The sequence below is a fragment of the Vulpes lagopus genome, chromosome 19 (assembly GCF_018345385.1).
Source record: "Vulpes lagopus strain Blue_001 chromosome 19, ASM1834538v1, whole genome shotgun sequence".
NCBI lineage: Eukaryota > Metazoa > Chordata > Mammalia > Carnivora > Canidae > Vulpes > Vulpes lagopus.
This window is the reverse complement of record NC_054842.1, coordinates 42127012-42152459: the sequence shown is the minus strand read 5'-3', so window position 1 is coordinate 42152459 and position 25448 is coordinate 42127012. Positions and strand designations below refer to the sequence as shown.

Here is a 25448-nt window from a genome sequence, read left to right as displayed (position 1 = left end):
ACACTATTTTCTTCCCCGACAGCTCTATAACTCTCAAAGGGAAACTATATTTACGTTGCTGGTGTTTTGAGAGATTACTTTGTGAGTGAAACCATTTGCAAGAGAGACACAGGAAAGAAATACAAATTATTTTTATTCTGATAAAGCTATTTTTAAGGACATGTGGTGTTCTCTGGCAATAAAATGTTTACAGAATGGGGTAGAAGCAGAATTACCCTCTCCGTCCCTGGCAGAGCTGGAAAACCAGAGAGATCCCTGGTAGAGGCTTGTCCCTATAAGACCTACCCCACAGATGAGCTAGGAAGGTGTGCTCTCTGCGGACAAGCTGCCTCCCCAGAGAGACACAAAAGGAGTGGACTGAGCTGCTTATGCCCAGGGCCTTTTGCAGACTCACTGGCTGGGTAAGTTATTTCTGCTCCCTGCAGCAAGTGTGTGAGGGGACAGGGAATGGCCAGGGGTGCTCTCTGGGGCCACTGCCATTACATCAGGATGTCAGCACAGGAATATGATCCTAGTAGAGGTTGCTTGTCCTCTCCAATCTCTCCTCCCCGTCTCCCCTTCTATAATACAGCTTCTGATTTCACTGATTCACGGTGAAGCCTGGACTAAACACAGTATTTCCCTGAAGTGGTGACATGAAGAAAGTTCTGTTCCATTGAAAGTGAAGTGTGGCAATTTCTTTAAAAGATAACTGACAGGTATCATTTATTTGCTTCTCATTGATTCATTCTCTCCTCTTCTCTGTATACATGGCCCAGGAATAAGATCAAGGCTTTGACAGTGGATACCTCTGGAAAGTAGAATTGGGGGATTCATCTTAATTTTAGATGCTACTTTATTGGTTGAATGTCTTATAATAAATATTAATTTCATAATTTAAAAGAGTAAAAATAAACTTTTAAGTTTCCTATAGATGGCCTTCCCTTAGGATGCCGTATTTTAGGCTGCAATTTAGGACTTCCTAACTTAGCATTCATTAGGAGCTTTTCCTAAATTGCAGTGTAGGGGGCCCTCTTCCCGCCCCACCCCCCACCCAATGATTTATTTGCTCTAGGGTGGGATCTGGGTATGAGTACTTTCCAAAAGTCTCTTAGGTCTTTGTTTTGTGTAGTGCAGGGTTAGACACCAGTCTAATGTGACATTGGACATCAGTCACCAGTTCCTCACTAGGGGAATACATTGGTGTCAACCTGGAATGCTTCGAAAAATCCCACAGCCTGCCTGAATCTCAGAGCAACACCACCAGAATCTGGAGCTCCTCAGGTGGTTCCAAGGTGCAGTCTAGTTTGGGAATAGCTGTTACTGCCCCCAAAACCTCCAATTTGCAAGTAACCTGGGAAAATAAACTTTTTTTGTTTAAGCGATGTCTTAGCCAGATGAATAGGGTTGCTAGATGAAATACAAGATGCCTGGTTAAATTCAAATTGCAAGTATCAATTTTTAGTAGAAGATTGTCCCTATGCAATATTTGAGACTTGGACATATAAAAAATATGCATGGCTTATATGAAAATCACATTTAATTGGACTTCCTGTATTTTTACTTGTGAAATCTGTCAACCCTACAAACAAAATGCAAACAGTACTCCAAAAATCACTGAAGAGTATTATATCTTCTCTGTATGTAAAGGAGCTCTAAGAAGATTGAATACTTGAGGAAGAAGCAAAGAGAGACCACCATGCTAATGCCCAGTAAAACGATTTAAAAGTTTTCATTACTGGATCCCTGGGTGGCTCAGCAGTTTGGTGCCTGTCTTTGGCCCAGGTCGTGATCCTGGGGACCCAGGATCAAGTCTCACGTCGGGCTCCCTGCATGGAGCCTGCTTCTCCCTCTGCCTATGTCTCTGCCTCTCTCTCTCTGTCTGTGTATCTCATGAATAAATAAATAAAATCTTTAAAAAAATAATAAAAATAATAAATAAATAAATAAATAAATAAATAAATAAATAAATGTTTTCATTACTTATCTCTCTTCCCCAGTATTTCTAGATTTTACATCCACTGGCTCAATTCCTTTCCTGGTTTCCCCTACCCAGCTTAATAAATAAATAACTCTCCAACCCCACATGGATCTCCCCCACCCCACCCTTAATCCTTCCTTCTTTCAGCCAACTAAACCAACCTACTTGAGGATTTTGCTCATCTTTTTTTTCTGAACCACGCAGAAAAGACACTACACCAAGGAAATGCACAGCTGGATTGGCTTGTTGTGTGAGTGTGAGTGTGCATGACCTTTTTTTTTTTTTTTTAAGGTATCATCCTGCTTTTATTCATGTGGAAATGTAACCTTCAGGGTATATCCCGTCAGCATTAAACTAGGAATTTAGAAAAACATACCTCCTAACTGCTGCCTTCAGTATCAGTTTTGAACATAAGCCACAGAGTCTCCTTCAGTATATGGTCTATTGAAAAGAAAGAAGTATTATTATCTGTGCCAATCTGAAAACTATTGCCTAGAATTATTTATTAACCAGACAAGTCACCACTATCAGTAACAAATATATGATAAGGGAACACCAAACACCCTGGGACAGTGTCCAATATTCATTTAGGGGTGGGGAAGCACATAACTAGCAAGTTTGGGGTGTTTTCTGGAGAGACATGGGGTGTATCAGAGTGTACAAGAATTTTGGGGGGCCCAGACTTTGCATTGAGTTCAGCAGCTGCTCTTGCTACTTAAATGATCTTAGGCTACAAAGGAAGCTATTGTGCTCCTCCACTTTTGCATCTGTAATATTAAAATCATAATGCTTGACTTGTTTTGATAAATTTCTTTTTCTGATAAGTGTTTTTGTGAGACTTCCAATGAGATAATTATGTGGATAGGACTGGACTACTCCAAATATTAGCATGTTTACTAGTAAAAGAAAAGAAGGAAGAGTAGGAACAGGGTTTGTTTTGCTCTGTACAAAGAAATCTAGCTGGGCTCTTGTAGAGTCTTTTATGTGCTATCAAAGCATACTGACCCAGAAATACCCTCAAGGGATAAAAGAAATGCCAGTTAGCAGGCCAACTGTAAGCATTGGTTTTTCTAAGGAAAAAGAAAAGATGAAAAGTGCCAAGCCACAAGATTAGCCCCCTTAGAGGCTCCTGGCATCCTGAGTGGGGATCGTGGATTTCTTAAATAATCATGTTCCCTTCTCTTGGTTAGATGGAAGCATTAAGTCATCTGACCCAAGGATGAATCACAGACAAACTTACGGGAAGATTCCCAAAGTCTGAGTGGTAAAGTAAGTGAAATGGAAAAAAAATGTGTATGGATGCCATGTTTCCATACGTCTAGATAGATTAATTTAAGTTCCCTTTATGAATCAGAACCCAATTCTGTTTTTAGGGTACAAGGAGACTGCATAATGTTGGGCTCTTCTAAGTTTGAATATGCATTCATTTAGACAAGCTCTAGATTCAAGTGTACTATTACAGTTTTCACGAAACATTTTTTAAAAATCAAACATCATGGGGGGGTATGGGTGGCTCAATTGGTTGAGCATCTGACTCTTGGTTTAGACTCAGGTCGTGATCTCAAGGCTGTGAGATAGAACCCCCAAGGGGCTTCCTGCCTATCATGGAGTTTGCTTGAAAGTCTCTCCCTTTGCTCCCCCCACTCATGTATCCACGCCCATGCTCTTTCTCTAAATAAATAAGTAAACCTTAAAAAAAAAATCAAATAGCATATTTAAACCTCCTAAAAGGAAGCAACATAATCTACCTGTTACCTACCTATATATAACTACCTACATATATTTCACGCATATTATCTACCTATATATATTTCATATGTTCAATTCTTAGACACATTCGATTCTTTACGAACTTAACTGCCCTTGTATACACACCCATTGTTAACAAGATGTTTATTTTTCATAAGGACTTAGGGCAAGGCCAATGTATAGAATCGTCTAAGTCTCTGTTGCTAACAACAGTTTTGGAAATCATGTTTTAAAAATGACTCCCCAAACTACAAAACTCAGTCTGTACCATAAATTCTATGACTCAGTTGAATCACTCACCACATTCACCCACTTATCTCAAATCTATTCTCAAAGATTAACCAAATTAAGTTACACCCTTTTGAAACTCCTCCAGTAGCTTTCCATTTACCCATATGCTGTGAAGTAAACTCAGTTTTCTCCCAGGGTCCTAGTTCATCTTTCATAGATCCTAAAGTAGCTTATTCCTTTTTTTCACAGTTCACCTGCTCAGAAAGGCATGCCCTGACTCCTCTGTCTAAAATATTCCATCTCCGAAATCACTCTCTCCTTCTTGTCAGCACTTAACACCATCAGAAATATTATGTTTATTTGTTTATAAGAGTTCCAGAGATGGCAAGGATTTTGTGTTTCGTGTTTACCATTATATCTTCACTGCATACAATAGTGTCTAGCAGGAACAGAGACTAAATAAAAGTTAGCTAAATGCATTGAGTATAGGCAAAATAATATGGCCTCTATAAAAATAATTCCAAAAAGATGAATTTAAAAAGGTATGGATGAGAATAGCATCATTAGAATAATTGTGTCCCTAGCCACTGTGGCTACTTTGAAGGAGACACTACTTGGAAATAAATATTCATTGATCATAAGGAAAAAAAAAATCTTTAAAAATATAACACATTGTATATATTCAGCTTGACTCCCTACTTTTATAATCTTCTAAGCCTTTTGGCAAGAGATATTTGACTTTTATGTTGATATATTGATTTTCCTGGGATATAAATCCAGGAATAATTTTCTCCTCACCAATTTGTTTTGCAAGAGAGTGTTCCTGTCTAGGCCCTATCTTGTCTCTAGGGTTAGGAATCCAACAGATGCCTCAGAAGTAAGCATGGGAGCCTGGGAGATGTTAGTCAGACTCATTTCTATCTCAGAGCAACTGGTTGCTAGTAGATGAAGCTACTAGTTGAGGAGATGGAAGTTTACACTATTGTTTTAGACATTTGTTACAAGGAGAAAACAAGGACACTCCAGTAGCTCAAACGATCAACCTGAAGCTATGTCAGAAGTTTCTGGAAGGGAGGAGTGATGGCTGTTGGTAGCAATATTTTTTAAAACTTCTTTGCTATTGTTATCAGGAGTGGCACATTAATGAAAGATAACAGGGACTTATTTATAGGGCAGAAGGTTTCTTGTATCTGAGCCTTGACTTTTATGTTTATACATAGGAGTAATTAGTGACTTTATTCATTTCTAGATTGGGAAGATGTCTTCAAACTGGTAAATACTTAAAAAACAGCAATAACAACTAAAGCTCAGTGTCAGGCTATTGGCACTGGGCACAGAAACCCAGGCACCAGGGAACTCTATCAAGGCTAACTTAGAGACTCAGCAGAAGTGAATAAAGCTGAAATATAAATCTGTTTAGAGCAGGATGTCAGTGAGAAACGAACCTTGGGTTGAGGGCTTATATTCAAGAGGTGAGGAGTAGTGTCAAAGAATTTGTGGCCACATTTTAAACTGCCTGAGTTCCAGACAAGGAAACCGTTCTCTGGAGCTTAAGATAAAGAACAGTCCTACCCCACGAGCTTAGTCTCAGTGATAAAGAATGAATAGGAAAAGCAACAAAAGGCTTCAGAGCCCAGTGAGTCAGAGATAGACTTGGATAGTTTGGGGCCTGGCTGGACTGAGTTTGAGAAGGATTAAGGTTTCTTTGGTAGCAGAGCTAAGTATGAAGAGATTGAACGAGAAAGCTTGGCAAGGAAAATGGGAAAATAAAGTAGAAATAAAGAAAATAAAATCACTCATAATTCAACCACCCAGAAGTAACCAGAGTTTACGTTTTGATGCATTTCTTTCAGTGTTGTGTCTCCATGCATGGGAGTGAGAATTTCACAATTTAAATGAGTTTGTGTGTCTGTATATGCACATGTGCACATCTGTGTGTGTGTGAACATGTATGTGAAACATTTTGATCACATCACATAAGTCTTGTGACAGTTGTTTCAACAAATTTAGTATGGTGAGAATGATACAATGTGACTTAGAAAGCTAGGTCATGAAAGGCAAGGCAATTTCTAACTTATTTTCTGGAATACTCACACTTGGAGCCCTAAACCACCATGTAACTTCTGACTACCTTAAAGCTGCCATATTATGAGTTAACCTCAGCCCCATGGATAGACTGTGTGTAGGTGCTGACCCCCCACAATGGGAGTGGATGAGCCTTCAGATGTTTCCAGCTCTGTAGACTTTCCCCTAGCCTTCAGATCTTCCCAGCTGCGGCCCTTGACGAGGAGAAGCAGAGCCATGCTGTTCATACTGTGCCTGTCTGAATTTCTGATGGTAGACTCTGCGAGCTTAATAAAACAGTTGTTTTAAACGACACTGCCATTTGGGGTAACTTGTTACACAGCAATAGTAACCAAAACAGGAAACTTGAACCCAAGTTGAGTCAGAGGTCTGACAAAGAGCTGAAGTCAGCTACTTTTTCCATGGCCTAGGAGCCAAATGCAACCATTCTTCTTAGGTTGACATAACGCTTTTTCCAATTGTTCCATCAACTCAAGCAGCCTGAAGGAGAAGCTCTGCTTCCTATTACAGAGATGCTCAAGGAAGCCCTAGGAATAGACTCCTCTTAGTAAATCATATCCTTTCCTTAATGAGGAAATATCCCTAATAAATTATATCCTTTACCTGTGCAGCTTTTGAATCCTTAGAATTTAAAGACCCACTTTCTTTACCTCTTAAAATTCTAGAATTTTTCTCTCTTTCTAAAAAAAAATATGCATTTGCCTATCTCCCTGCCTTCCAGTTTGGATTTAGCCAAAGATTCTAATCTCTGACAATTTTTTTCAGGTTTGACCTGGGTCACATATACCTTGAATATCAGAAGTGAGAGGAGGAAATGAAGTCAAAGTAAATAACACAGATACAAACTAGAAGCACAGGATAAAATTAGGAACCAAAGGAAATGTAAAAAGAACTGTCATTCTTGCTCAGTAACTGTGCACCAGTACCTACATGTATTATAGTGTTTCAATATAACAGCAATCCTAATGATTAAGGTATTTTTATTAGTCCTATAAATAGTGGATGCACAGATTTTTCCCCATATGGCTGATAATCAAACCAAGGAGTCTGTCAGGAGTCTGACGCCAGATCCTGTTCTCTTAACCACTACTGTACTGTCTAGAAATAGTCAAAGCCATTTTCATAATAATATTGAGTTTATTTGACTTTTTTCACTCTTATTATCTCGAGTGTGTATTTGGAAGATCTGCATAACTCAATGAGCCAATGTACTTCACATTTTTAATGCACACTGTTACAACATAATACATAAAAATCCATTCAAAGTGCAAAACAGACCAATGAATTTTAATGTAACAGAATACCAAACATTCTTTGACATGATTCACTTTGCAACTAACCTTTCAGATGCAAATTTTGTTGTGGCATCAAAGGATATCCACAATTATCTAAAAAGGCTTTCATAATAATCTTGTCTTTTTTTGTCTATGTATTTGTACGAGACAAGATATTCTTTTTGTACTTCAATCAAAAAGCAAAAAGTCACAACCAACTGAATGCAGAAGATATGAAAATCCAACTGTTTTCTATTAAGCAAAATATTTTTAAAATTTACCATTCTTCAAAAAAAATTTACCATTCTTCTTATGGAAATATATTTTCCATAAAATATATTATTTGTGTTAACACATAGTTAACATGTAGTGAATAAATTATTTAAGAGTCTGTTTTAATTTTGAATATAGTAAATATCAATGAATATAACCCACATAAACAGAATATCTTTGGAACCTGTCCTAGGCAGGTGAGGCTGCCCTAACACAATATCTTAGACTGGGTGGCTTAACCAGCAAATATTTGTTTCTCTCAGTTTTGAAGGCTGGGAAGACCAAGATCAAGATTCAGCAATGGGAATAGGGAAAGAAGGTACTTCAAACCATTTATACTGACGGCTTCCACTTTTCTATTAAGCAGAAGACAAATGATTCTTTTAAGATTGAGATTGTTAGGTGGATCTTGAGGAAGGAAGCAAAGAACCCTACAAACCATTACAGGAATAGCAGAGAAAACTTTCCAGGAGCATTTAGTTTTATGCTTACAAATGATCACAGATAAATTGTTGAATTCCTGAAACTTCCCATGGAAGAACAACACATTTTTTGTTGTTACTGAATATTGTTCATTTGTTCATTCATATTATTGCTTAGCTCATGTGAAGAATGAAAAATGACAATAATAATGACTCAGTTAGATATTTTAGGTAATTCTTACTAAACTGAGCAGCAAATTAAATTAAAGGCTTTTATTTCTCTCTTTTAGAAAAACCTCTCTCCATATTCTTCTTGCATGTCCACTATAGAGTAAAAAGCAATATGACTATTGCAGATTTAGTTTGTGGCTTTAAAGGATAGAGCAAGAGTTATTCCTTTTATGAGGTTGGAAATGCACACTTGATCAAAAATCTCTCCCTTGAACTAGCATTCAAAGTTCTGTAGCATGGAATTGCATTATCAATATAATTAATATAATCTTAAAAGTTAATTTAAAAATTTAATATAATCTTTAAAATATTTAGTAAACTCTACCTTGTTTCATTCATAATTCATGGTGACATATCTACCTCTCAAGCAAATCTATGAAAATATTTTTTAAAAACGCTACATCAACTAAATTCATCTTTTAGAATGATTAAATGTGTTTACATGGGGAAGTTTAATGTGCAGGCTGCAAGACAAGTAGAAAGCCTTGGTGTAACTCTGGGCCTGCCATGTGTCAGGGCCTGGGAGGGGAGTGAAGGCACATCATCATGACATATCCCATTTCTAATATCATACTTTTTATAATCCCTCTGAGAGGCAAACGTTTTATTGCTTAACTGCACAAGGAGATTAGTGACACTATCAGTGATGTGAAATTGCATTAGCAGAGCTTTGCGATGACTCGAGGAAATGTTCAATCTATATCTCAATTTCAAGGAACTCTTCACACTGTCATGTGACCAAAAGCAAATTTTCTTCAAACGATGCAGTGGAAAGACACAAGGATTCCTTTTATAGATGGAAATATGAAAGTCTCAGCAACAATTGACAAGAAGGGGACAATATCAGTTGGAATTGTCTTGACAGTGACCGAAGACCAAAGGCCAAATCTTCACCTTAGCCTTCAATATGCGGCGTTTAGTGTCCTGCCACCAGCATGACACATAGTAGATGCCAGCCTTCAGGCTTTGGAAACAAATAAGGGGGAAAGAAATGGTTTAAAAATACAAGAAATATTGTTAATTTAAAAATTATTTCTTAAATACATTTTATTCTTTCAAATTTCATCCAACAAACAATACTGTACTGACTTTTTTTTTTTTAGTTTCTAGCCCTATGATTGCAATTAATTAGATTATCATATATGTAAAGATCGGTGGAGTTACACCAAGATGTACTTCTCTACACAACAGGAAAGCAGACATATGATTAAATAAATTCACATGGCCTCACGTTAAATTTTATTTAGTCCCACAGGGCCCCTGGGTGACTTCAGTAGGTTTAGCATCTGCCTTCAACTCAGGTCATGATCCCCGGGTCCTGGGATGGAGTCTGACATCAGGCTTCCTGCTCAGTGGGGAGCTTCTGCTTCTCCCTTCCCCTCTGCTTGTCACTCTTTCTACTTGTGCTCTCTCCTCCTCTTTCTCTGTCAAATAAATAAATAAAATCTTAAAGTTTTAAAAAAATTTAGTCCCTCAAAACTCTTATTGTATTTTAAAAATTCCATAGTTAACCATCTTGGAGAAATGGCAAATACTTTATAGTAAACAGCTGATATAAAATGAATATTTTCTGAGGGAATCAATGTAACATCATGTTATTAATGATGTCCAGTCTTGATTGACTGACTTTACAAAATATTGGTATATAGATTTTTTTTCAAAATCAGAAAAGTTTTGGGGCACCTGAGTGTCTCAGTTGATTAAGTATCTGACTCAATTTCTGCTCAGGTCATGATCTCAGGGTCATGGGATGGAGTCTGTGTTGGGCTCCATGGGCTCCATGCTAGGCATGGAGCTGCTTAAGATTCTCTCCCTCTCTCTCTCTCTCTCTCCCTCTGCTCACCCCCTACCGTGCCCCTCTTGCACATATATTCTCTCTCTTAAAAAAAGAATCACAATAAGAACATCAGAAAAGATTTTATTAACCAGTTACAGTTTTCTTATGTTGTCTGTAAATGGCCTCTTGTTTTCCTTTTGATTTCTGATGAGAGAGGTACTTCTATAGAAAACATTTTGTTCTTATCACATATTATTATTTCACATCTGATAATACATCACACTTGTTTTTGAATATTTTTATTTTTATTTTTTTTAAGATTTTATTTATTTATTCATGATAGACACACAGAAGGGGAGAGAGGCAGGGACACAGGCAAGAGGGAGAAGCAGGCTCCACGCAGGGAGCCTAAAGTGGGACTCTATCCCCGGTCTCCAGGATCTGGCCCTGGGCTGAAGGTGGCGCTTAAACCGCTGAGCCACCCGGGCTGCCCAGTTTTTGAATATTTTTAAATGCCAGTTTTCTGATAAATTCTGATAAGATTCACAAGTCACAATATAAGACAGCAAACTAACATTACTTTTCAATGACGATGAAACTTTGCCATTATGGCTCAACCGAACATTGGTCATTGGACTGAAAAGGTACAATGTTCAGTAGTCCCTCTTCCCAAACTCGTTGCACATGATGGTAAGCTTAACACCAGGTTCCTAACATCTGAATCAAAAAGAAGTGGAGATTCAGGTATAATGATGCAAAAAGAGTGAAGTAATTAAAGACAGAGAAGTACAACTATAATAGCTTATAGAGTGGGGGGCAGTATACAATAACAGGAGTCAATATCCTGCTTTATTAATCTCAGTATAGTAAGTAATATAAGTATATATCAATTACTGAAATACTAGTTAGAAAAAGAAAACAATGAATTCGGTCTTTATGTATGATGGGGAGGGGGGAGTAAAGACATTCCCATTCATTCATGAGATATATACGGCATGCCTACAATTTTAAAGTTTGGGGAATACAAACATGAATCAGGTATAGCCCTGCCTCAAAGGAAAATACAACCCATATGCGAGGAAGTAATACACTCTCAGATGCAAATGTGATGAAGGATACAGGCGGAATGCCAGGCAGGGCAGAGAAGGAGGGGGCACTTGGTGCTGCATGGATCATAGAAGCCCTTTGGTGATAAAATGATTAGCTGCTTCTTTTTTTTAATGGAATGTTCAGACACCATTAAATTTATTCTTAGTGATGAGGTCCATCTTGGTGATAGAGTTTTTAAAGAATATACCTCTAATATGTGGATCACTTGGACTTTATGTAGCCTGTACTGATAATGATTTCTATCAGACAACACTATGGAGGTCCCTAAGGTTTTGAGAAACCAACGTTCGAGTATTAGAAATATTAGAAATATTTATAAATCCATTTTTTTTTATTTTTTTTTAATTTTTTATTTATTTATGATAGTCACAGAGAGATAGAGAGAGAGAGGCAAAGACACAGGCAGAGGGAGAAGCAGGCTCCATGCACCGGGAGCCCGACGTGGGATTCGATCCCGGGTCTCCAGGATCGCGCCCTGGGCCAAAGGCAGGCGCCAAACCGCTGCGCCACCCAGGGATCCCTATAAATCCATTTTTAAGTCTCACCCACCTCTTGTCTAAATCATCTTATTGAAACCAATAGTTTCCCATAGGAAATGATTGCAAAAAAATATCATTATTTGTAACCACAATAAAGAGATAATTATTGGCTGGGATGCAACAACGGGAGGTCATTAATACGTACCAGTGACAACGGGTTCTCTAAGTTTCTATTTTGTTGATTTCAGCCCAGTAGGCCTACATGTCTTTATCTATGAAATGCATGATTGTAACTACAAAGATGTTATCTTTATTTAATTAATAGGTTATTGAATGCAAGTTTGAAAAATTCAATTTAATTAGAAAAATATGTATTAATCAATAATAAACAGAACAGCAACATTTCTATTCTTATGGAATTTTTAATATAAAATAGAATTGAACATACTTTCCTGTGCATTATTTGTTTCATTATAAATGTTATATTTGTTTTAATACTTTGCTCCTTTAATTGATCAACCATACCATGAGATAGGAACTGTTAATATTCTCATTTTATTGATGGGGAAATTGAGGCTTAATGTAGTTAAACAGATACCTAGTTAAATATAATAGATTAAACACATGCATTTCTGTCTACTTTCTCCAAGAATCCAGGTAAAAGGTAGGGGAAAGAACAAAAAGTAAGTAGGCAAAGACAAAAGGTAATAAGAGTAGGATGAGAGTAAATGATACCAGTAAATCATGGGTACGCGTAAAGCAGATAGATCCCCAGCAACTCCCTTAGCAGAGTGGAGAAAGCTGAAACCCAAGTGCCTACAGAGGAGAAATGAAACAGTTCTTGCTAGAGAAAAGGCTCCTAATTTGGAGCTGCCAAATACCTTGGAATGTGAGATGGAGTGGTACAAACAAAAGAATTGGTTTAGGTAATGACCATGGGACCTAATTCTGGCTGATGACACCAAGGGAAGTCTTTTGACATGTTTTTTGGGGGGCAGTTACTGGGCAAAGACATGAAAAATGGCAGTTCCTTTTCATGTTCAGGATATCTTCATGTCAGTGTAATTCCTAGAACCCCTGCACACATGTTCTTACCAGTCCAAGAGCAAGGGCATGGCAGGCCAAGAGTATCAGAAAGAATCAGACCCAACAGACCTATGATTGGAGACCTCCCTGCTTCTGGACACGGTTGTATAATAGTAGATTTTCTTTAATTTCAATCAGTTCAAGGGGTCAAGAAATCAGGTCAAGATTTCACAGATATGGAATGGTAAAATTAGGATTGGGATCCAGGTTGACCTGAGTCAAAGATTTGAGATAAACATGATGCCATATTGCCATTAATGAAATACCTTCAGCGTATACATTAAAAGTATATTTAGCATATACTTTGTATACTCACAAAACTGGTTTTGTGACAGAAAAAAATTAGGATGTATGAAATTTAGCTGATATTTGATATTGGTCATGAGTAAAGACTACATTAAAACTTTAATAGCTTACCTTCCAACACTTTATTTTTGCAATAAAAATGACATTTTTTTTGTAATTTATTTTTTTTATGTAACTAAAGCATCAAAATCAATTATTTCCTAGGTGTGCTCTATACTTTCAAAAAAGACTGATACTGAGAATTGACATGGATAACAATAAAAAGAAATGAAAGAACATAATGTTTCTTACTTCTGTTATTTAACTATGTGCCCAAATCAGTAGACAACAAATGCTATGCTTAACCTTATAAACAAGAAATGACAAAAAATATTATCTTGAGAGGATAATTCAAATTATTATTTTATCTGGGACATCAAGATATATCTCTCATATTCTGTTATCCAAAATTCAGAACATTTTTAGCATAATAAAAGTTTATTTAGATATATTATAAACTAAAGAAATACATATGATTTAATTTACTATTTAGCACAGTGATTTAAACATGAATGAATATATCCAAAGTGAGAGAAGTGTCTAATTCATTTTGAAATCCTGAGGACAAAGTAGTGTCTGGAATATGGTGCCTGCACAGTAACTATTTGTTGACTGAATAATGAACTACTGTGCACCTACTTTAAGGAAAACATGGGTGGAATAAAGAGAAAAAGGAATTTTCCACTTTGGTGATTGTTTCGGGGCAATTTTGCTGTGTGAATACTAGTTGTTACATTTATTTGTTTTAATTTAGGCAATAAATAATAATTATTGAAAAACTGAAAACATCAAAGAGTGGTACTTACATAAGTGATCTGATAATATTTTTCCTTGTAAGAGATTTTTAAATTTTTAAGAAAAATATTCTTGTTTAAAAACTTGTCCTTTACATGATTATTTGCCTTTTATAGTCTATACCTGAAACATTTTTTTTCAACTGACAATCCTTTACACCTAAGTAGTGTTTCCACTTTAGGTTAAAATTTTTTAAGAATCATATTAATAGCTGGAAAAAAAATAAAAGGAGGGCCACACATTAACTAAGTAACATGAGGACAGTAATTAAGAAAAACACTGTGATTGAAGGTAAAGATAAATTAGAGGGCAATCACCAAATGGCTGCCTTCAGATACCGGAGTGGTGTCAGGGATAATGTCAGAGGCCTTTGCAAAATATGATGCCTGCAGGGAGTTCACTGAACGTTTCACATATGATACAAAGAGGCTCACCAGCAGTCAGCAAGTGGGCTGCATGATCATTACAACTATCTTCAAAGGTATGAAGGTACTCTGTGAATTGTGATGTGTCTATAATAGACAAAATTACATCTGACGCATACCATCTCTTTTGGAAACCTGTAATGAAAAATGCTCTAAAGAAGACTACACTTATAATTCTGGGTGCTGCATTCAGAATGGGCATGGCATGGCATGCTGACCAATGCCATACTTTTCTCTCTCTCTCCTCTCTTTCTTTTTTAAAGATTTTATTTATTTATTTGAGAGCGAGAGCCAGAGAGGGAGAGCAAAAGTGAGGTGAGGGGCAGAGGGAGAAGTAGGTTCCCCACTGAGCAGGGAGCCCAATGCAGGCTCCATCCTGGGACTTGGGGATCATGACCTGAGCTGAATGCAGTCACTTAACCAACTGAGCCATCCAGGCACCTCTCACGCTTTTCTCTACTGGCACATCCTTTAAAGTAAATCCTTCTTCCTTTCAGTTCAATTGAAAAAATATTTCCTTTAATGTATGTCACAAAATTCATTTTCCAGATTTCAGGAATGATGAATTAAAGATACTACTAGTACTTTGATGGCATATTTTTAAATAATATCCATTTCTCTGGGGCCAAAGCTTTATAATTTTCTATGATTTTATTCTCTGTTCTTTTTATAACATCTAATATTAGAGTTACTTATATCTGTTTGATTGCATATTGGATCTAGGTATTTCTTAGTTAGGCTATGCTTCATTTCCATTTAATATCATTGGAGATCTCATCAAGTGAAATTATGATACAATCATCTTACTCATAATATTCTGGCTGAATCAAACATTCATAATCAATGTATGCTAAGTTCAATGTGGCCTTAATCAGCTCTGTCGATTTAAGGATGTTCAGAATCCGACCAGCCAGTCATGGGGCAGAGCACATAAGGAGCCACCCAACAGCAGGTGGCAAGATAGTGCCAGCAACAGACTTGGAGGAGGGTCAGAGGTTGGCAAAGCTAGAGGCCTCCATTCTCTGAAGATTTATGAAGAGCCAAGGAAAGCTCTCGGTCTGAGATGAACTAGGCTATCGGACAGGGATCCAAGATAATAACTAAATACATGAGCTAAGGCATGCAAAGAAGAGCTCAGTCACACGGGAATATGGTAACAATAACATTTTGGGAAACTGGGCCCAGTATAAGATTAGAGTTGACTCAGGAAGGTCCAACTCCAAGCTGATCAGGAATTACTGATTATAGATTCCTTATATTCTCAGTATGTATGGAAAGAGTTGGGTCTAGATTTAGAGTTAGGACAAGGAATAGATGAAGGTTTAATGGGGCCTCAAGTGTATATCATTTTAGGCATTTTTAAGAAGAAAAAGGCTATGGTGTTACAAATTCAAAATAAGGTAAAGAATGGGTACTTATTTAGGAAAAGAAAAGTAAACCTAACAGTTGATGGAATCCTTGGGGGTTCGGTTTCAAGATCTCTTCTGGCAGTTTCTGTGAAATGCTTTTTTAGTAACTGTTCCTGATTATAACCTTGCTTCCTTCTCAACATAAGATTTTATACAATTCCCAGACACTCCCCATACGCCCAGAGACTCTTGCTAGTGAAGTCTCTGATGCTTATACACTCCGTTAGCTTCAGGGCAAATGTGCCTCTAGGTAGAGATGTTTCCACAGAAAGGAGTTAAATAAATGGTCCTGAGAAGAAGCAAGTCCAGGAGAATGAGGGATCAGAAAAGCTAGCCTCAGACATCATTAGAAACTACCATTGAACAAGAAATTTTTGACACTGTATTGTGGTTAAATTAATGTCATTCTGATGTCACTTATGTCAGTAAATATGTCATAGCTTTGGTATGGAACTTTGGTAAAATTGTTTGGGAGACCGAATTCAGAAGCCACACATTTCTTCTGCTGACCTTGTAGGGTGACTCATGGCTCAGACAGCTCTGTCTCAGTCAGTGAGAACAGTCACAAAACATCTGTTAGGATCATCTTTGGAGTACTTGTGTGCTCTCTGGCTCTCTTTACCACCCTGGCCCGCTCTTCTTACTTTGAATCTGCCTAAGTTTAGCTTTATGTCTGACATCATGTTGTTAGGTAGGAGGGTTTCACGATTCCTATCTACCTAGGGAAGATTCTATACAGTCATGCTCAGAGGCCTAAATCATATAATGAAGCTTAAAAACATGGCTGGGAGGGGGGCACCTGGGTGGCTCGGTGGTTGAGCCTTTGGCTCAGGTCATGATCCCAGGGTCCTGGAATCGAGTCCCACATCTGACTCCTGCATCAGGCTACCTGCAGGGAGTACTTCTCCCTCTGCCTATGTCTCTGCCTCTCTCTGTGTGTCTCTCATGACTAAATAAATAAAATCTTAAAAAAAAAAAAAAAAAACTTGGCTGGAATGCTGAATGGGAACTTGACTCTATAAAGGGCTTCTATCTTTTCCTGGAGACAAAAAGGAACCAGTGAAGTAAAAAACTTCAGAAAACAGCCCATGCACATTTCCCCTATGATAAATAAATGTTTTTGTTGGGCGAAGAGAGCTATTTTGCTTACTGTATGTTAAGCCTATGTTTATTTTCTCATACTGGTCTTGTTTGGATATCCAACTCCTGAAAAAGTCACGTTGGAAATCATTCCCTTCAAATTGCAAGCTTAAAGAATTTAAAAAGAAAGCAGCTGGGACCCACAGAGTATGCCACAAGACTCTCAATTGTAGAAGGCACCTGCAGCTTGGTGGCAACTTGCTCGCCCTAAATTTAGAAAGGCTGCCCCCTGACATCTGCAGGAGAGGCTGATTTAGGCTAGCGTTACACCCCAAAAGTTGTTTTTTTTTAAGATTTTATTTATTTATTTATTTATTTATTTATTTATTTATTTATTTATTGGAGTCACAGAGACAGGGGCAGAGACATAGGCAGAGGGAGAAGCAGGCTCCCTGTGGGGAGCCCAACGTGGAACTCAGTCCCAGGGCCCGAGGATCACACCCTGAGCCGAAGGCAGACTCTCAACCACTGAGCCACCCAGGCATCGCCAGCCTGAAAGTGCTGCTGCACACTGTCCTCCACACCCTCATCTCCAGTTTATATGTTACATTCACTGTGGTCTCTGCTCCCATCTAAGATTTTGAGCTTAAACTCATGTCCATAGTGCTAAAAGCACCGACCGTTTCCCAGGCTTTTTTCTCTTTCCCAAGTCTCTCTTCTGCAGAATTTTTGCTATTTCTCTTACTTTATCAGTCTCCTGTGCTGACTCCTCCTCTTCCCCTCAAAGCATTTGTCTTCTCCAAGTTTCAGCTCTTGGCTGTCTTGTTGTTTTTCCTTCTCATCTATTTCATTTAACCTCTCCCTCCCTCTCCACCCCCAGGGCTATTTCATGTGTTCCCAAGGTTTGACTTCTCATTCATTCAACAAATATTCATTGAATAAATATCCTGGTCTCCTTTTTTGCTCTCACACCTACATGCAAACCATTTGATTGTTGGCTCTACAATCAAAGTCTATTTAGAAGCTGACATGCTTTTACTGCAGCCAACCTGGCTGAAAGCACCATCACCTCCTTGACCACTGTATTACCTTCCAAACTGGTCTCCAGGCTTTGTACTTCACCTTCCTGTGTCTCTCAGTCTAACCATGTATCTGGATTCTGTGAACCTTCTCGAACCCTACACCAGACCATGTCACTACTATGCGTGCAACCATCCGAATGGCGTTCTCTCTCTTTTCTCATTTGTAGTGAGAACACCTACCATGAGATCGACCCTCTTAACGGATTTTTAAATGTACAGGAGAGTTTTGTTATCTATGGATGCAATGTTGTTTTGTAGATCTCTAGAACATATTCATCTTGCATAACTGAAATTTTATACCCACTGATTAGCAGCTCCCCTTTTCCCCCTCCCCTAGCCCCCAGCAACTACCATTCTGTTCTTAGTTTCTGTGAGTTTGACTATTTTAGACTGAAGCGGCTTATCTTACTTAGCATAAAGTCCTTAAGGCCAAAGATATTATCAGGCTCTATGACTGATTGTCCAAATGCCTACTTAACTTTGCCCTCCTTGCTACCTCTTGAGGCTACACTACATCTACTGGTGTTACTCACGGTCACGGAACTCCTGCTCTTTGCTACCTTGCTTGCCTTCTTTTACCACTCCAGTTATGTTATGGCCTCAGAATCTTTGTTTAAAAAATATTTTATTTATTTATTCAAGAGAGACAGAGAGAGAGAGAGAGAGAGAGAGAGAGAGGCAGAGAGAGGCTCTGAGGGGAGCCTGATGCGGGACTCAATCCCAGGACCCTGGGATCACGACCTGAGCCGAAGGCAGACGTTCAACCACTGAGCCACCCAGGTGTCCCAATTATCTCTTTCTTTATGTAAGAGCAAATGCATAGGGATGTTTGTTTTCTCACTAATATATTTGTTTTACCAGCATCTAGAACAGTGCCTAGACAGAGAAGGTAAATAGCCAATGTTTTCTGAGTGAATATGTGGATGAAGGAATACATGTTACTATGTGCCAGTTACTTAGTATGCAGTGATGAAGAATTGGATCTTGCTCTCAAAAAACAAGCTGCCTAATAAAAAAAACTGTCGCAAATGACAGAGATTTGTTTAAAGAGTTAGAAAGCCTGGAATAAGGATGCCAAACTGGTCTGAGGTAGGATGAGGCACCAATGTTGGGCTTCCTGTAGGAGGCAGCACCGGAGCCCGACAAAAGTTAGCCCAATGAAAGGAGTTATGAGAGGTTTGGAGAGGAGCTTTTGATTACTTATTTATTTATTTATTTTTATTTTTAAGATTTTATTTATGAGAGAGAGTCTGAGACATAGGCAGAGGGAGAAGCAGGCTCCCTGTAGGGAACCTGATGCGAGACTTGATCCTGGGACCCCAGGATCATGACCTGAGCCAAAGGCAGATGCTCAATCATTAAGCCACCCAGGAGCACCTGGAAAGGAGCTTTTTGGATGGAGGAACGTGATCAACAGAGGCATGGTGGCTGAGCAGATGGTGTTAGTGTTCCTCTCATTCCTCTTCTTTCTCCTCAAAGCTTTTTACCATTTCCGGATATGCCAACCTGACTTATGGCTAAGAGCTGCATCATGACTGGGAGCCTGCTGTGCCTATGAGCACAAGCAGGCTGGAATGCCTGAGAATTAACAAGTGCCTCTCAGCTCTTAATGACTAATGAGTGTTGGGGTATATATACCCCCATTCTCTTGCCCCTTGGCCAGGCTATTTCTGAGGGGTTAGGTACAGCAATTGTGTGGGACTGAACTCTATTCAATTACTGTTGTTGATTTAATAAATGCACCCATTATCAACTGAATTCTCTTTCCTGAGTCATTTCACCTCCAACTACCCCTTTTCTCTGAAACTCCCAACAAACTGTTGATCCTTGAATCTTGGCTCAGGGTTGACCTCTGGAAAAACTCAAACGAAGACAGTGATTTTTATCCAAACTCTAGAGAATAAAAATGACAAAGTCTTTGGTCTGCTTTGGGGGATAATAAAGCAAACCATGTTGGTTGTTTATAGGTTATAGGGAGAGGTGATTTGGTTTGATAGTAAAGGAATTTGAATTCAATGTTAAAGGATTTGGACTATTTCCAGATTCCTTAAGAAATCTTTGAGTTTGGGGATAAAGTAATCAAAAGAATATCTTTTTTTTTTTTTTTTTTTTAAGATTTATTTATTTATTCATTAGAGAGAGAGAGACTCAGAGACACAGGCAGAGAGAGAAGCAGGCTCCTCACAGGGAGCCCAATGTGGGACTCGATCCCTGGACCCGGGGTCATGCTCTGAGCCAAAGGCAGACGCTCAACCGCTGAGTCACCCAGGCGTCCCTCAAAAGAATATCTGAGAATGATGAATCTAGCTGGGGTATATTGTGGCATCCTCCTAGGGGCAGGAAAGGTCTGTAGTTAGGAAACAGTTCATGGAACACAGGGCATATTCAGAAGTGCATTAGTGAGGTGGCATTGAGAATGGAAAGCAATAGATGAAGAGAACATGTCAGGGGAAAAAATGACAGGATTTGGAATCGAGTTGTGTGTGTTGTGGGGGTAGGAGGAGAAGAGCAGAGAATGTCTGAGGCTTTGCGAGTTAGAGAGCAGAAGTATCATTAACAGAGATGAGGAAGCTGTGAGTGGGATCTGGATTTGATGAGTTAAAGACCTTTAGGGTTTGTGCCAGTGGAATGTCCAAGCAGAAATGTTCAGCAGACAGCTGGAAATATAAGGCGGCAGGAAGGATTTGGTTTCAGAATTGGGGGCTCTTTTAGACAACGATAAATGTGCCTGGCTATTTGAAAAATCCCAAAGCAATACTTGCTTTATACAAGTCTGATAGTCTTGACTCTTACTAGAGGAGAAATTTCATAGGAACCTGCAGTCATTGGTGGACTTTGCAATTGAAATACCCGCTTATGATGTGGAGAGGCTAGCAGTGTGTACGGAGGCAAAAGGGGGAGAGACAGGGCAGAGAGCTAGGCTCCAACCAGGTGAATTCTCGAAGATACTGGCCAACCCGGGAAGCAAGAAGTCCGATTCAAGGAGTTTGGCGGAGTTCAGGTGCAGTAGACAGGTTCTGGAGTTCTGGAGACGGAGATTTGGCCAAAAGACCAGCCATTCCGTTCAGAGTCTTCAGACTCAAAAGACTGATGTTGTTTGTTTTCTGCCTAATTTTATGGAGTGGAGCTGGCCGCACACCGAAAGATGTTATTAAGGAGTCCATCCCTCAGCTTTTTTCTTCTCCAGGCTACGTAAACCTTATTTCATTCTTCTCACAGGTCATACTTTCCATTTCTTTAATTATTTGTTACTCTTCTCTGAACTTTCTCCAATTTTCCTTTTAAAACCCCGAGACCAAACCTTCAAAACAGTAACAACTGGCTTAGTTCAGGGCACAGGAAATGATTTTCTAAAATGTCACACCCAGGCAACATTTCTTTGCAGGTTTTTCCACCTGCTTTAAATGAGACCACTTGTTACTCGTCTAGATATGATGCTAATTTTAGACACAATGTGATCACAAGGGGATATCTTTTTCAATAATTTTGTTAACTCCAAAGGCTCACAGTTGGAAAGGGTATTGGCTCAAATTATATATATGAAATAATACATATATATGTATATATATACACAGATATATATGTATATATACATATATTTTTTTTTGTTTTAGGAAAATAGAGGTAGAAGATTACAGAAAACTAGGGTATTAGATCTGATTCTTTCTCTCCCATAAGATAGCTCATGCCATGAAATACATGAAGCAAAGCTGTCCCGCTGGTACTTTTGCCCCTGCTCATCCTAGCAGACTGAACACGGGGCTAGCTAAAATGTGAGGAGGTGTCATTCAGAAAAAGGGAATTTACTTAGACAGGAGTCAACACTGGAAGCAGGGGAGGATGTGCCAGGCCCCGGAGAGATGGCTCAGGCAACTCTGGGAGTAATTTTCCATGTGGACTGAAGGAAGATCTTGTAAGGCACAGCCCCAGGTTACACAGGCGGGACTCCAATTACACAGGATTTACAAGCCATTACTGGAGAGAGTCTGTGGCTCTCCTGGCGCAGGCGGAGGAGCAAGAAATGTTCACTGGGCGGTAAAAGAATTTCGGTGTACGGGGTAAAAGAACAACCGGGCCTGCCTTGTACAGAGTGCAGAAACTTGCCCCCCCCACACTCCCCCGAGTGAGGATTGAGGGTGGAGGCAGGGGGGGGGGCATTTCCACGACTTAAGAGTCAGGCGAGGGGGATGCCTGGGTGGCTCAGCGGTTGAGCATCTGCCTTTGGCTCAGGGCGTGATCCCAGGGTCCTGGGATCGAGTCCCGCGTCGGGCTCCCTGCCTGGAGCCTGCTTCTCCCTCTGCCTGTGTCTCTGCGTGTCTCTCATGAATAAATAAATAAAACCTTAAAAAAAAAAATAAAAGAGTCAGGCGAGGTCTCCGAGCTGAGACGGCTGAGGATGCGCAGCCTCCTCTGATGAGCGCAGCCTCCCAATGCGGGGTGGGGGGGGCACAGTTGCACCCTCGGGGCGCTGGGAGGCGTCTGGTGCTGAGGCAGCGGGGAGGAAGGGGGCCACCTGCCGGGCTGCGCCTGCGCCCCCTGCGCCCCCCTGCGCCCCCCTGCGCCCCCCTGCGCCCCTGCACCCCCCTGCGCCCCCGCCCCAGGCCCACTCCCTACCGCGGTGCACGCCCGGCGTGAGCCTCCACACGTAGCCGCAGGCCGCTCCTTAAATAGGTCGGAGCTGAGCAAACCCTCCCAGACGAGCGACGGCGAGCGGGGCGACCGCAGGCGCGGCGGGTCAGGGGCGGCCAATAGCCGGGTGCGGCCCGCCCAGTCGCCTCCCCCGTCGGGGAGCCTATAAGTCGCCCGCGGCGCCGGGGGGCGCCCGCCCTCGCGCCCGCCCGCCCGCGTCCCGCCGCGGCCCCGCTGCGCGCACTCGGCCCCGCCGCCGCCGCCGCCGCCGCCGCCGCCGCCGCCCCGGGCTCCGGGGTCCCCGCGCTCTCGCGAGAAGTGCGCCGCTGCAGGGCGGCGGGGGCGCCGGAGCCGCGGGCCCTGCGGAGGCCGGAGATGGGCTGCAGCGGCGCCCCGAAGCCGCCGCCGCCCCCGCCGCTGCCGCTGCTGCTGCTGCTGGCGCTCGCCTCGCAGCTCTGCAGCCCCAGCGTCGGGGCCGACTCGGAGAAGCCCCGCAGCATCCCCACAGGTGAGTCGCCCCGCGGCTCCCGGGTCGGTCATTCATCCGCCGGCCCCTCGCGCGGGGCCCGCAGGTGAGGAGGCGGGAGCCCGGCCGCCGCCCGCCCGCGAGGTGAGTGACGCCGCCCCCGCCCTCCCCGGGCCGCTGAGCGCGCACCTGAGCGCGTCGGGCCTTGCGGGCCTGGGCTGGGCGCGCGCACCTTTGGGGCGACCCTCCTTCTCCTCCTCTCCTGGAACCGGCGTGAAGGCCTCGTGGTGGAGGAGGCAGCAGGCCCGCTGCGCCCGAAGCTCGGGGCTCGCCGTGGCACGTGCCCCCGAGCGCCCCAGGACGCCCCGGTGGCACGTGACCTCCTGCCCGGGGGCCGCGGGCCGCCCTCACCTGCAGGCGGCAGCCCCCCCCCCCCGGGGACCCCAGGGGCGGCTCCGGGCACACACCTCCCGTAGCCTTTTCCCTAAACCTGGTGTCTTGCTTCCAGAAGCTGCGCCTGCAGCGGAGTCCAGGCCCGCGCCTGCAGCGCCGAGCGCTTCGCGTTTCCCGAGAGTCAAGGAGCCTCCCCGCGGGGCTTGCGCGCGGTTTGGTGCCAGCCGGTGCGCGGGCGGATCCTTGGAGCTTGGCGCTTTGTGCTCGGACTCTGCGCTCGACTCTCTGAAACTAGATCTTGCGCCCAAATGTCCCTGTGCTGTTGCACTGCTTCTTTTTTTATTGTTTTATTGTTTTATTTTTTTTTTAATTTTTTATTTATTTATGATAGTCACAGAGAGAGAGAGAGAGGCAAAGACACAGGCAGAGGGAGAAGCAGGCTCCATGCACCGGGAGCCCGATGTGGGATTCGATCCCGGGTCTCCAGGATTGCGCCCTGGGCCAAAGGCAGGCACCAAACCGCTGCGCCACCCAGGGATCCCACTGCTTCTTTTTTAAAATCAGGATCATTTTGTCCTTTTTCCTTTCCTTTTTTTTTTTTTTTTGTTTTTCTGCTCGAACTTAAGCACAAGGACAAATTTCTGTTTCAGGGTTACAGTCAGAAGATGCCATTCGGTGTAGAACCCAGCTGGTCCATCTAAGCAGTAGTTTGTCTTCATTTTTAAGTGTTCCAGGAGGTTCCAGGGAGCTAACATGCCCATCACTCTGCATTCCTGCCAAACAGTACTTGCTTTGTCAGCTTGAGAAACTTCAGCGTGCAGATGGATTTTTGTCCGTTGCATGATGCTTTTCTTTCTCCCAGATAAATTTGGTGGTTTGGTAATGGATTTCTGAACCCTGTGTGGTTCCTTTAGATTTGAACTGAGTTTTTTTTTTTTTTCTTCAAATTCTCTTAGTGTAACACCTAGAAAATAGACAAGTAAGTGCCTTCAGCAAACTTGGAAATGGAGACATTAAAAAAAAAAAAAATCCCCAGAAAAATGACTTTCTTTGTTGGAGCACCCAAGGCAACCTTACTAGGAAATAAAATAATCTCCAAGGGCTTTGCTGCTTTTAGAGGGACTTCTCCGGCCTTTGTATATTTTATTTCAGGGCATTACCATCACCCCCCTCCCCTTTTTTATAGAAGGCATCTCTTTGTAGCTTCCTCTAGGTTTATAGTCCAAAGCATCTTGCTTTCCCACTCTGGCTTTTAAGTTTCATGGAACTGGACAGTAAAGTTTTAATGGACTGTAACATAAGGGAAAGAGAATTTTAGATATGAATGTTTTCCTCAGAAACTGACCGCATAAAACCCACTTCTGAAATCTGAGGTCTGGTTGATTTTGGTGGGTAGGCATGGGGAATTCAGTTGGCACCTAAATGCAGGAAAATATTAATTTGTAATACCTGGAGGCAGCGGTAGTCAGTTTGATTATGAATCTTTGTGTAGGTAAATGAGATGATAAATATAGACAGTACACTGCTCGATAACACCGCCAGAATCATGGACTATGTTCCAGTTTCTCCCTAAAATATTATAACCGAAAATTGCTAACTTGGACCCTTTCATTTATCTGTCAAGTGAACTTCAGAACTCTAACTTGTCTCACTTCATAGGAGGTCTTTAAGAAAAGTACTTACCGTCTCTATCCATCTGTATTTGTCACCGGGCCCCAATTAGCCATGAAGAAGTAGATTAGACCAGGCTTTCTAGGCCCAATTGACATTTTGTGCCAGATAATTATTTATTGGGGTGGGGGTACTGTCCAGTGCATTGTGCTATGTTTAGCAACATCCTTGGCCCCTACCCACTAGATACCAATAGCACCCTCCTCCACATGTGAGAATGGAAAATGGCTCAGATTGAAAAATGTCCAAATGTCTCCTGAAGGGCAAAATTTCCCAGGGTTGAAAACCCCTGGATTAGAAAAATCAATGTGTATCTGGAGCAATGAGGCATCATAGTGTTACTGGAATGATACTAGCAACTCCTTTTTGAAAGCAAATGTTTATAATGATTTTCCATTTTTCCACTGTAGTAGGGAATGTGCTATTTGAATCACATTAATCAAGTTTTGGAATATGTTTTTCCCTAGCTTTCTTTG

The 25448-nt window shown here is 41.2% G+C and overlaps 1 protein-coding gene and 1 long non-coding RNA gene across 3 annotated transcripts in view; one reads left to right on the top strand and one right to left on the bottom strand.

Moving 5' to 3' along the window:
• Positions 1 to 209: 209 nt before the first annotated feature.
• On the bottom strand, positions 210 to 23622 carry LOC121478830. The gene is made up of 3 exons (XR_005984591.1): positions 23376 to 23622; positions 2337 to 2401; positions 210 to 790 (listed from the first exon to the last, which is right to left on the bottom strand). It is a non-coding gene; the product is annotated as an uncharacterized LOC121478830 (long non-coding RNA).
• The window catches only part of PLOD2 (procollagen-lysine,2-oxoglutarate 5-dioxygenase 2), a 93605-nt gene continuing 90859 nt past the window's right edge, over positions 22703 to 25448 (top strand). For both annotated transcript variants that reach the window (XM_041734198.1, XM_041734197.1), the window contains exon 1: positions 22703 to 22950. In XM_041734198.1, coding sequence (XP_041590132.1) covers positions 22818 to 22950 — 133 coding nt within the window. In that variant the 5' untranslated portion in view covers positions 22703 to 22817. The remainder of the gene's footprint in view (positions 22951 to 25448) is intronic.